The sequence below is a fragment of the Corvus brachyrhynchos genome, unplaced genomic scaffold (assembly GCF_000691975.1).
Source record: "Corvus brachyrhynchos isolate BGI_N302 unplaced genomic scaffold, ASM69197v1 scaffold59, whole genome shotgun sequence".
NCBI classification, from domain to species: Eukaryota; Metazoa; Chordata; class Aves; order Passeriformes; family Corvidae; genus Corvus; species Corvus brachyrhynchos.
The window spans coordinates 3,804,612-3,817,490 of NW_008246054.1; the positions used below are offsets into that span (position 1 = coordinate 3,804,612).

General features: G+C 53.2%; 1 protein-coding gene across 1 annotated transcript in view; it reads right to left on the bottom strand.

The window, feature by feature from the left end:
- ADAMTSL2 (ADAMTS like 2) overlaps positions 1-12,879 on the bottom strand; it is a 26,459-nt gene that overhangs the window by 4,946 nt on the left and 8,634 nt on the right. Inside the window, exons 10-14 of the mRNA XM_017745407.1 lie at positions 12,347-12,728; positions 7,092-7,195; positions 5,205-5,331; positions 1,736-1,949; positions 1-117 (exon numbers count right to left, since the gene is read on the bottom strand). Coding sequence (XP_017600896.1) covers positions 1-117; positions 1,736-1,949; positions 5,205-5,331; positions 7,092-7,195; positions 12,347-12,728 — 944 coding nt within the window. The remainder of the gene's footprint in view (positions 118-1,735; positions 1,950-5,204; positions 5,332-7,091; positions 7,196-12,346; positions 12,729-12,879) is intronic.

The window sequence follows — 12,879 nt, forward strand, 5'->3', positions numbered from 1 at the left end:
TGGCCCCGTGCATTTCTTCGCGGCCAGGGGCCGGGCGCTGGCATCGCAGAGCTTCTCCTCCTCCGAGCAGCGGATGTCCCTGGTCACCACGCTCCGCTCCCCGCAGCGGGCCGAGCACTGCCGGGAGGGGACAGGGGACAGCGTCAGCCGGGAGGGGACGGGGGACAGCGGCAGCTGCGAGCTGCTGGCTTCGGGGCTGGTTTTTGCACATTTTAACATAAAACTCTAAAAGCACGCACTGCAAATGCATAAATGACTCTTCCCCAAACCCCCAGAGCAGCTGGAGGTGCAGGAGCGCTGCATCGTGCCCGGTGCTCTCGGACAGGTGATGCCAGAGGATGGAAACTCCCGGAATGCCTGCTCGGAGCTGAGCAGGTTAAACTGTCACTTACAGAAAGGGGGAGACTTCGCCTCCTTCCCAGGAGCAGCCAGCTCCTTTCCACCTCTTCGGAGAATGTTTTCCCCCCACCCCAACCGCACAACCGAGATTTTTATGCTGTGGATAAATTTGGCACCGTGCAGCCCGGTGACATTATTTAGAACTGGATTTGAGTTACTACAGTCTCACATACACATTACATTTGCTCCGTGCATAACGTAAAGCAGGGAAAAGTGTCAACAGAGCTGGGCCCAGACGCACCGTGCCGAGATGTTAATCCTCAGAGCCCTGAAATGCGCTTTTTTTAATGCCTATTTCCCCAGCCAACTTGGCACCCCACCTCTGATGGGATCCAAAGGAGATTAGCTTTGCTGCTGGCTAAGAACAATCCACTCCAGCACTGTCTCAAGCAATCTGTCCCTGACAAATGCTGGAGGAGAATACAGATTTCTGTAAAATGAACCACTCCAGCTTGCTACGCCGGACAAAATAACGCTCCAGCACGTGCTCGGGGAGCTCCTCTCTACCAGCTGGGAAAGTCAAAACATCCTGCACCACCAGAGAATGCACCAGCCCCTCCGTCAGCTCCAGGGAAATGATGCACACCAGCTTGCAGGGGAATGGAGACATTTAAATTATGACTAAGAAGAGTTTTTGGGAGCTTCCCAGGAGGAAGAGTCATATTCCTCGTGATGCAAACCATGGGGCAGGTTGGCACCCACAGAGAGCTCATCTGCTCTTGCTTAGATGAGGTCTGTGCTTGATTTGGGAAGAGGCACCCCGAGGAAGCAGCACTGGTTTGGTTGTTTCCATGGGTTTGTGTTTGGAAGGGATGTGCTGGAGCACTGTCCGTGCCTGGAAAGGGATTCCGGGGCACAAACCCTTTCCACGGGTTTTCCCAAGCAAACCAATGAGCTGGAACAGGGGCAGCACTGCGCCTCCTCAAACTATCTCCCAGCAGCTTTGGGGACTGGCTTAAGGCACAGCTAGGAGAAGGTTTCATTCTGTTTGTGGTGCAGAGGAGTTGGAGGTGAGGAAGGGACATTTATAGCAATGTAATTCATGTGTGAGTTGGGATCGCCTTCCTGGCACGCTGGGTTTGAAGAGGCTGCCAAGGAAGTTGAGCTGGGACGATGTGAGCCGTGGGCTCCTGCCCTACCTGTGAGTGACCAATGGCAGTGGCCTCCCATCCTGAACAGGAGCCAGGGCTTCATTTTAGGGAGAAAAATACTGATGCACATTGATCCACAGGCAGGGACTGCAATCAGCGTGTCCTGACAGGCCAATGGCTACGGATGGCTACGGATGAGGATAAATCGGAAAAGGGAGAAGCCCAGGCGGGCCAGCAGGACTCACCTCGGACCACTCGGACATCTCCCACTGGGGCCCGCAGGCTGGGTTCTTGCAGACCTTGCGCTCGTCGGGCCGGGCGATGTCGGCGGACTCGCACAGGTCGCTGTACACGGAGCTGTCGAAGCCCGGCGAGATCATCTTCCAGCAGCGCACGATGCGGAACTGGTACCCCTCCCCGCAGGTCCGGGAGCACTCGCTCCAGCTGCTCGTCTCCCACCTGTGCAGGGAACAGAGGCCATCACCCGGCTGGAGCATCCCATGGGAAAGTGCCAGGTCCTGCACTTTGGCCTCAACAACCCCTGCAGCGCTACAGGCTGCGGGCAGAGTGGCTGGACAGTGCCCAGGCAGAAAGGGACCTGGGGGTGCTGGTCAACAACTGACTGAACATGAGACAGCAGTGAGCCCAGGTGGCCAAGAAGGCCAGTGGCACCTGGTCTCTCTATTCTTCTGGAATAGTGTGGCCAGCAGGACCAGGGAAGTCATTCTTTCCCTGTACTCAGCACTGGTGAGGCCACACCTCGAGTGTTGTGTCCAGTTCTGGGCCCCCAGTTCAGGAAGGACATTGAGATGCTCGAACGCATCCAGAGGAGGGCAACAAGGCTGGTGGGGGGCTTGGAACACAAGAATGGCTGAGGGAGCTGGGTTTGTTCAGCCTGGATAAAAGGAGGCTCAGGGGTGACCTTATCACTCTCTACAACTCCCTGAAAGGTGGCTGTAGCCAGGTGGGGGTCGGTCTCTTCTCCCAGGCAGCAGTGACAGGACAAGAGGACACAGTCTTAAGCTGCACCAGGGGAAGTTTAGGTCAGACATCAGGAAAAATTCTTCACTGGAAGAGTGATTGGGCACTGGAATTGTCTGCCCAGGGAGGGGGTGGAGTCACCATCCCTGGACGTGTTTGAAAAAAGCCTGGCTGTGGTCCTCAGTGCCATGGTTTAGGTGATGAGGAGGTGTTGGGTCATAGGTTGGACTTGGTGATCTCAAAGGTCTTTTCCAGCCTCGTTCATTCTGTGATTCTGTGAAAACCCTGCCTGCGCCTGGCTGCAGGGAGGTGCTGCAGTGAGTGAGCTGCCAACACACGAGAGCTTTTCCCAAGGGGTGGGAAGCAACAGCATATGTTGGGCTCACCCTGCAGACCCCAGTTCATGCCTGCAGCTGAAACCAGCTTGTCAGGAGGAAGGGTGGCACGGCAGGGCCTGGCCCAGTGTCCTCGGTGACAAGAGAGCGTTTGTCACCGCGGGCTCTGCCTGCACATTTCTCTGTCAGGCTTTTTGCCCATGTTTGACCTCCCTTTTTGCCTGCTCAGCTGAAGTAGGGAGAGGACACAGCATCCATCACCCTGCAGATGCCAGCAATAATGTCACACAGAGCTGCCTGAGCCCTGGTGGGACACACGTTCATGTCGCACCATCAGTCTGGCTCTGCTAAGCACATCTGACAGGCTGGAAGAGCTGGGATCTGCTCCAAGCACTGCCTGTCCTTTACTGTCCCCTGCCACCTCTGTCCTGACAAGAGAGGAGCAGCTTGCAATCCAAGGAAAAAGTCATAAAAGGACAAGTTTTGTGCAGTACGGCAACATTACAGCAATTCAAGAATGAGCTAAAAATCTGAATGGATCAGAATTCCCAGCTCCTGTGGGTGTGGGCAGCCCCCAGGTCCCCACTGCTGCTGTTCTCCGAGCAGGAGAGCCCCAGCCCCGGCTGCCCCCAGGCCTCACACCCCATGTGGGGCTCCAGGCACAACAAGCAGCCGTAGGGAGATGTCACACATTTGGAGATGTCACCTAAATTCATCCCGCAAAATTAACGTTTTCTCTTAGGAAAGCGTTGCCAGCCCAAGCATCTTCCTGCCTGCCCAAGTGCTGGTGGCTACCCCATGAGTTCCCAGTGCTGCCCAGTTGCAGTCACTGGTAAATCACAGAGCAGCTCCTCACAGCGCAAGCCCCTGGAGCTGGGACAGCCCAGCCAGAAGGAGGGACAGCTTTAGGACAGACTAATTGGAGAATCTAAGCATGAAAAGTACCAAATGCTTGTTCTAAAAAATGACAGCAAACAGAGCTCCCAGTGCCTGTGGTGCCCAGGGTGGGTGTGTTCCCTGCAGCATTCACCTCCCCGTGTTTCTCTTGCCTCAGCTGCAGCCTGCTCTAGCTCTCAGACCTGACATGAGAGTTTCCAGGAGATCTTCTACTCCATGAAGAGTAGAAGGCAGTCACCCAAGCGCTCTCCAGGAGCCATCCCTGGTCCCTGGCATCACTGGGCTCTTGCTTTGCCCTGTTCACACCACTCCAGGACATGGATCCCTGGATTTACTCCTCCCTTTACTCCTCCCATAGTCTGACACCATCACAGTCGTGGAATAGAATACCCTGGGGTGGAAGGGACCCACAGGGATCATCGAGTCCAGCTCCTGGCCCTGCACAGACACCCCAAAAACCCCACCCTGTGCCTGGGAGCATTGTCCAAATGCTCCTGGAGCTCTGGCAGCCTCGGGGCTGTGCCCATTCCCTGGGGAGCCTGGGCAGTGCCCAGCACCCTCTGGGGGAAGAACCTTTCCCTGATATCCACCCTAAACTCCCTGACACAGCTCCAGCCATTCCCTGGGTCCTGACATTGGTCACTGGAGAGAAGAGATTGGTGCTGCCCCTCCATGACCCCTTGTGAGGAACCTGTAGGGTGCAATGAGGTCTCTCAGCCTCCTCCAGGCTGAACAAGCCAAGTGACCTCAGCTGCTCTTTGTACGACCCCTCTCCACCCTTCACCACCTTCACAGCCTTTCTGTATCACTTTCTTCTATGCTAGCACCCAAAATTTCACAGAGGACTTGAGGAGAGGCTGCTCCAGCGCAGACCAGAGCGGAACAATCCCCTCCCTCTGCCAGACAGGGGTCTGTCCCGCCCAACCCTCTGTGACCTGCAAACTTCCAACCTCCACAGCAGCAGTGGAGTTGTCCAGAGCTGGACAGTGTGGCTCTGGACAGTGTGGCTCCGGACAGCCTGGCTCCGGACTGTGGTCACTGTTTGGATCAGAAGGAAAACTTTCCAAAGGACTTCCAGCACAAGTTCCCCTCCGCACCAGCTCTTGCCCCAACACAAGTAAACCTCAGTGATGTTTGGGATGCTGAAGGGATCACAGGGCTGGATTTCTGGCACAGTTTGCAAGCCCAGCCCCTCCACCCAGTTCTCACACGTTCTCCCCGTGCCAGGCAGGGCAGGATGATCCTGCACTGCTCGAAGCTGGACTTGCTGGGAGCCCCAGGTGCCAGCTCTGCCCGGATTTATGGAAGTTTTAAGCTGGCAGCTTGAGCTGAAGCACTCGGGAGGAAATTCTTGCTGCATCCCAGATGGAGCTAAGGGAGGAGGGATGGGGGTGCTATGGGCCATCCCTGCTGCCCCCCCAAATCCACACCAACCCTCCCCTGAAGACATCCAGCACAGAGAAAGCACAGAGACTCCAGGAGTGCCCTGGTGTGGCGGTACCTTGGCTGGCACTCTCTCCCAGCACAGAACTCATGGATGGGCTCGGGCCGGGTCATGGCATCACAGTACGTATCGTCCACCTCGATCCCATCATAGCGAACACACATCGCATATGTGGACATCACTCCTGGGGTCAGAGAGAACACACACACACAGCAGGACGCTTGGTGAGTTGGACATCCAAACTGGGTTGGGTTTTTTTTTTGGTTTTTCTGTTTTTAGCTGCATTTCTCAAAACTTCCTCCCGCTGGAAAGCGGCGAGCTGGGCTTTCTGTCCCGCGGGATGGCTGCTGCTGGGAGGGGAGGATCACACTGGCCCCCCCGCCAATCTGAGCAGTGTGGTTGAGTTTGGCCAGCTCAGAGGAGGGCATGGCCACCCCTGCCAGGGCTTGCCACCAAAACCAATATATGACTAACACATTTTTATAGGAAATACTCAGGGCCACGAGTCTGCTCGGCAGCTCCCACCCTGCCAGGCTTGTGGGTGGAGGCGACAGACAGAATTCCGGGCCAAGGCAGGGATCCTGGAGGTTTGGCAAGGAAGGCCCTGCCCCTCCTGCTCCCCCTCCAAGGCAGCGGCAGCTGGTGTCGTCAGAGCGAGACCTTTTCCCCCGCAGCCTCCCGTGCCAGAGTAAATGTTGGGAAGTCCATTCTGGGACCTGGCTGGGGACCAGGAGGCTGCTCTGGCTGCAGGTAACAAGAATTGCAGCTCTGGGGAACATATGGTTTACATGAAACTAAAAAAAGATCTACAGCTCTTGACACGGCCTTGCCTCTCTGCGATATGTCAGTGAGAAAAGGCAGTGAGGAAGGAGAAATTTGAGTTAAACCTCTCCCGGCTTGCTGCAAACCAGGGCAGAGCAGGCTGGCCCAGCCAAGGGAGAAATTTGTTTCAGAGGGGATCAAAGAAGTCAAAAATGTCCCAGAACACATGGATGACGGGATCTTGGGGAAAGGGGCAGCTCGCAAAGCTCCTGCTGCAGGCATGAGGCTGCTGGACAAGAGCAAATGCTTAAAATGTAAAATCCTCGCGTTTGATCTTTTAAGAGATGTCCCTGAGACTGTAAACTCCTCTCTCCCCCTCCTTTCCCTCTTTTTAATTCCAGAAGCACTGCGGGATCTGGATAATTTCAGGGGCAGCACAGACAAGTGCATGACCCAGACGCCTGATTCGTCCCAGGGGATGGGCAGGGGCCAGGACCCCCTAACCAAAGGGTGAGGGAGGAGATCAGGTGCCTTGAAGCTTTTCAGGGGGCAAAAAGGGAGGAATTTCTGCAAAAAGAGGGAAATTCTGCCTGAAGAATAGAGGCTCAGTTTTGATATCCCTGGCATCTCTGTCCCTGTTCCAGATTTACACCCTCGCAGCCAAGCTCAGGCTCGAGTGTTGAAGGAGTGGGAGAAACAAAACACAATCAAAAAGCCAAATGCTATTGTGTTTCCTGCCAGAGCTGAACAATCTTCCAAATTTCCCTCTGCAGGGAAGCAGCTGAGCTGTTCAAACCCCTTGAAGCTGTCAAAGAGGTGAGGAAGGGGGGAAAAAAAAAAGGAGGCTCAGCACAGCTTTGGGGATCCTGGGGACACAAAGTGATGGGAAGTGAAGGCAGCGCTCAGAGCTTCCCAAAGGGAGGGTGTTTTGAGGGATGATGGACACGCTGGGCACCAACTCCTGGTCCTCAACACACCTGAGAGGTCGGTGGGCTTTGCATGCTCAGCCCCCAGCTCCTCTCCCCACCCCGGGCACAGCAGAGCTGGGGTCGTGCTAAAGCAGAGATCACGAGATCCCCTAAACACCAGCAGGTCCTTCCCATCCCTAACAGACATAAAATGGACTCACACACCAGGTGGTTTCAGCAGGCTGTGCAGAATTTGGCTGCTTCTTATAACTACCTGTGGTGCATGTAGAGCTGCAGGGTTCATGGGAGGAAAGCTTCCACCTGTACATGTCAGCAGCACTCACACCTTGGCCCTTTCTTAACAACTTCAATCTGTTTCTAGCGATAAGCAGACAGAAAAAAAGAAAAGAAAAGAAAAGAAAGAAACAAAACAAAACAAAACAAAAAAAAACAAAACAAAAAAGGCATTTACAAGGCGAGCGGTGACAGCCCACGACAGACACACACATCTGGCTGCAGTTCGGTTGGGTTCGGGTTTGGGAGGGGATGTGCTCGGTTTGGCTTTGGTTGGGTTTGGTTGTTCTGATTTTTTGGGAGGTTCGTTTGTTTGAATCAATTTTTAATTTTTTTTAGTTTCACAACATACCTGTCCTGAGCCCCAAGTAGAATCCCCAGCCCGGTTAGAGGCAGAGCTTCCACTGTCTAGAAATAGAGAGAATGGGATAAAAATACCCACAAGTAGAAACAGTTCAGAATTTAACAAAGTTTGCATTTTCTGCTCAAATACACCTGGCCCTCGGCACACAGTGACTAAAGGTGCAGTATCTCCTCCCCTGTGTCTCCAGGGCTGGGCAAACCCACTCGTGCTGCTCAGTGCAGCACAGATTTTGGCTACTCCAATCTCCAAAAGCCAGCACGTGGCACTGGAGTTTCGGAGCTCAAAGCCCACTGATTTTGCCACTCTGGTTTTAGTCTGATTTATTTCTCTTGATGTCAGGTGGGGAATTTGCATCTCTCAGATCCACGCTGTGCTCAAACACAAAATGCCACGGGGAGAGGAGTAACAGAGTCAGCCTGGTGTGAGAAAAAGCATTCATCCAACCAAGAATTGCAGCTGCTCCCCGTGCTGGGAGGGGGTCACACCTCAGGGATACTGCACCTTTACAACAAAAGGCTTCGGTTCTGTTCTCATACCTTTGTCCAAACCCTCGAAACAGCTACACTGGAATAGTGCACAAGGTTGTATCCTCACATCCAGTTGTCTCTGGCCTGGCAGGATATGCAGCTTGTATGATTTCTAGGCAGCAGAAGCTCTGAAATTGCCTTATTTAGTTGTTTGTAAGAAAAAGTTGAGGTCCAGCCTATCAAATCAACCTTTAAAAGGACACTGTTGAGAATCCAGCCGTTTCCTTTCCGACCCACCCTCCTTCCACCGCCAGCACTGAGCCTCCAGAAGGATTAAAAACAACAACAATCTCATTTTCCCTGTTGATTTTGCCTCTGTCAGTTTGGCAAATGGTCGCTTCCTGCGCTTGAAATGGAACTGAAATGAATGTGACTATTTTTTTTCTCTTTTTTTTGGTGGAAAAATAACAACCTCAGCTCACTATAAATAGTGTTTTATCTGCCACAGCAGCTCTGCCTGGGGACCCACAGCAGCTCCTGATCCCTGCCGTGTGCCACCAGCTGCCACCCCGCCAGGAGAGGGCTCACAAATGACAATTGTCGTTAAAACATAGCCAATATCTGCTTTTTGTACTTTAATTCACCTGGAAATATAACCCAGATCCTCCAGTCTATTCCCTGCTTTCAGAGGCACCAAGTAAACACCAAGTTATCCTGTGACCAGGACTCCTCTCCCTTGAAAAGGAGAAAAATCTTCAAAATAAGCTTTATCCCACATCTGAGGACAGTAAATCTTTCAACAGTGTCCCTTTAATGTATGTGATCCTGAATAAAGAGCTTCTATGCATAACAAGGTCCCAGGGACAAGACCTTTCCAGAGGAATCAGACGTTTGGGCACAGGGCAGCGTCCAGCTCATTTCCAGCAAAGACAGAACTGTCACTTTGTTCTCCTCTAAATGCAGCCCATTGTCCAACAAAACTGGGGGCATTTTCCCTTTTTTTTTAAATTTTATTTTTCCTCTTTATTAGGAGCTAAATAATAAAGTCATGCATTTGCTTCCCTGCCTGAGCTTTTAATCTGCTTCTCAAGCAAGAAACAGCACCAAAAATGAGCACCAGTCCCCGACCCCTAACTGAGGTCTGGGCTGCCCCTTTTCCCAAAACAGTTCCCATAGTAGAGGAATAACCCTGACAAACGCAGGCAAACACCACAGATCAACATCCACAGTCCCTGGCTCCCATTTCTGCATTTTATTTCAGTTTTTATTTCTAAGTAAAGGGGCAAACTCATGGCTCCTGTTGCACGGCTGCACACTGGGATGAAGGCTGGAGGGTGCCTGGATCTGTCCCAGCACACCCCAGAAAGGTTTTTAGCTGCTCCAGGAGAGGAAAAGCATCACAAGAGCCACTCACCCACCCCAGTTTGTTTCCAGAGAGGAAATAGGACACCCCACACTGGTGTAAGGTGCTCCTGGAACTGGGTGCCTCCACCCACACTACAACAGTTCAGTAAGAAATAAACTCCTCCACCTCTAACCAGCACTGTCCCACATGGACAGACTGGCTCCAAAGAGCTGAGCTTCCCTTGCCTGTTCACTGACAGGGAATGAAAATGAACAAAAAGCCACAATCCATCCCAAACTGATCTTGGGAAGGATTTGGGAGGTCTCAAGTCCAAGCTCCTGCCCCCAGAACTAGGCTGATCCCAATAACAAACTGGGCCCACAGGACCTTGGCCTTTCCCAAGGATGGGAATCCCTCACTCTGCCCCACACCAGGACAAGAGATATTCCTTGTGTCCCATCCCTGTTTCCTCCAGCACAGTTCTGGCTGTCCCCTCCAGCTCCCTCCCTCCTGATGGGACAGCTCCAGTCCCCAGAGCTCCAGCCCAGGGCACACCAAACCCCACATTCCACTGTCAGTACGGGCTTTATCCCACCGTGCTGCTGCCAGCAGGAGCGTTAATCCTGACCTCAGGGAGCTGAGCTGGAGCTCCTCATCCCTCCTTCCCACCCAGGAGATACAGGTCAGTGATCAGTGTTACAACAGCAGCTGGGCTTGATAAATAAACTAGAAGTAAATAAAGGCCTGGGGACAACCAGGATGTCCTGACCCATCCCACCCCACCCTCTGGAAGTCAGGCGCAAGTTGTTTTGTTACCTTCTTCTCTTCCTCTCTCTTTTTTTTTGTCTCCAAACAGAGGCACCCCAACTGCCCCCAGTCTGCCTGCGCTGGCTTTTCAGCCCCCCACCAGCAAAGGATGGAGCCAGAAAGGACCTGAGCATCTCTCAGCCTTTTGGCTGGTGCAAAACTAGTTTGGAAATCAATGTTTTGATCTGAAAAGTTTGTGTTTTGTTCCAGAGAGAGCAAGGGGCAAGAAGAGGGGACACTGTAGAACAAAACCAAGGGAAGCATAGGTGGAAAAGGATGTCAGTGCTGGGTGTCATTCCTGAAGGGGTTTAAATCACTGTTATCAATGGATAGGCAGCCAGGGACACTGCAAGGAGCTTTTAGGCATCCAAAAAAGCTGCACTGGAGCCACCAAAAGTATTTTGTGATTGCCCTGTAAGAGCCAAGCTGCTCCAAGGTCTAAAGCTCCCTGTATTCCCAGGAGGTAGGAAAGCACTGCCCCCATTTCACAGCTGCTGGGGTAGAGCTTTGGGGTACAGGGTGGCAGCTGAGGGAGTGTGATGGGGCCTGGGGGAGCCCCAAGGGGCAGGGCAGGGCCTTCGTTGCCCCAGGGTAGGGTAAGGGGAGCTGAAGGCACTGCCCTCTCCATCAGAGGACGGATGAAATGCTTGCTTTGGCAGCTGAAGGCAGCACTCCCAAGCCAAGCCACGAGGAGAGATGATAGATTCACGCCCTTGGCAACGTTTTCATGTTCTTATCATTGAGAAGTTTGTTGATCCATTTGGCTTCATGGCCATTTTCTTTAGCATGAGTGTCTTTAGCATAACATAGTGGCAGTTGTGGGTAAATCCAGCTGACTCTAACCTGAGGGAGCATCTGCTCAGGGCTTTGCATCTCCTCAAGCTCAGCACCTTATCCCATGTTTTACAGATCCAGGAGGAGGCTGACACGGGGCTGGGGTGCCGTGGGTCTGCACAATGGGACCCAAATCCACAGCCTGGCTCTGGGACTTGGATGCTCCCAAGGCCCCGTGTCAGCTCAGGCTGCCCAGAGAGTGCTCTCGTGTGTGGCTGACCATGAAGGAGGACTACTTGGAGACTAACTGGAGGGCTAATTTTTAGGCTAGATGTTAAGAAAAAATTCTTCACTGGAAGACTGATTGGGCATTGGAATTGTCTGCCCAGGGAGGGGGTGGAGTCACTGTCCCTGGATGTGTTTGAAAAAAGCCTGGCTGTGGCCCTCAGTGCCATGGTTTAGGTGATGAGGAGGTGTTGGGTCATAGGTTGGACTTGGTGATCTCAAAGGTCTTTTCCAACCTCGTTCATTCTGTGATTCTGTGATTGCTGCTCTGAGCACTGGCCCCATCTCAGTCCCCATGGGCCCACACTGGGAATGAGCTCCAAGCTGGGAATCGAGGCTGCTCCCCAGAGAGCCCTGGGACATCTCAAAGGGGATAGATACAGGCTTGGGGATCAGCACTATCCCAAGACTTCCTTCCATCCTCCCCCAGAACAAAACCTGCTGCTAAATCTATATTAAGCCTTTCTTTACCTCCCCACTCCCACTCAAACCAGCCATCTAAAGGAGTCCTGAAGTGATGGTCCCAGTATCAGTCACTGAGCTGCTCCTGCAGAGCTTTGGATATTGCTGCCCAAACTGTGACTCCCTGTGCTGCTTCTGCAGCTGCTGAGGCAACAAACCCAGGCAGTTCCTGCAGGACCTACAGTGGAGCTCCCAGTGTCCTGCTCTGCCTCTCCAGCAGCTCCCGGGCAGGGCCATGCCTGGGAGCTGCTGGAAGCATATTCCTGCCATCCCAAGTGAGGAGGATCGTGGGTGGCACTCAACAGGGTGGGTGAAAAGGGGCCAGGACCAACTTCTGCTGCATCAGAACTCGGAGCAAGGGGCTGGGGAATGGGAGCAGGACGTCAAGAGAAGGCAGAAGGAAGAGGATTCTTTATGGCCATGGCTCTGACAAGAAGCTGTGACAGCAGAGAGCAAGGTCTCAGCTGACAAATATCAGCTTGGACTTCCCAACCGAGGCCCACCAAGGGGGACACTGAGTTTTCCTCTTGCTTAAATGCTCTCATGACTTTCTGCTCCCAAACCTCTGGCCCTTCCTTCCAAATTAACTCCCAACAGAGAGTTTTCACCATCCCACCCCCGACTTACCTCCTGCTTCCAAAGAAATGGAAACAGTGCATGGAGCACAGGGCTATTACGGGTCGAGAACAGCAATAAATTGGATTTACTGTAATTAAAGGCACGTCTCCTACCTTGCTTTGTGGGTTCTGTTCCCTTGAGGGCTGCTCATGGTGACGGTGGCGTTTGAAAACGGTGTCTCTGCAGAAGTGTTGGTGGCTTTGCCGTTGCTCAGCTCCATGTAGGTGCTGTTGACCGAGTAGGTCATGAGGCCATCGGTGTCCTCGTAGTCCACGTAGAGGCTGTCAATGGGTGACCCCACCGAGTTGATCGGGTCTCCCTGGGCAAAGATGCTGTTCATGGTCATGTTGAGCACCAGCTCCTTGGAGTCCGAGGTCTTGTCCAGCAGCTTGTCCGTGATGGCGTTCTCCAGAAGGAATTCCCTGGAGGTGAGCCTGGGCTCCAGGTCTCTGTCGTCATGGTCTGTCTGGTAAGTAGACCTGGTTACGTTTGAATCTAGATTGGAGCCAACAGGGGGGAAACCACAGTGACAACCACAAAATGCATCGAGGCTGGGAGGGAAAAGCAGCCCGGAGCAGCGGGGACACGCCGGAGCCTGAGCAGCCACACAGGGGGCAAGAGGCAGGGGGTGGGTTTTTGGGGGGGT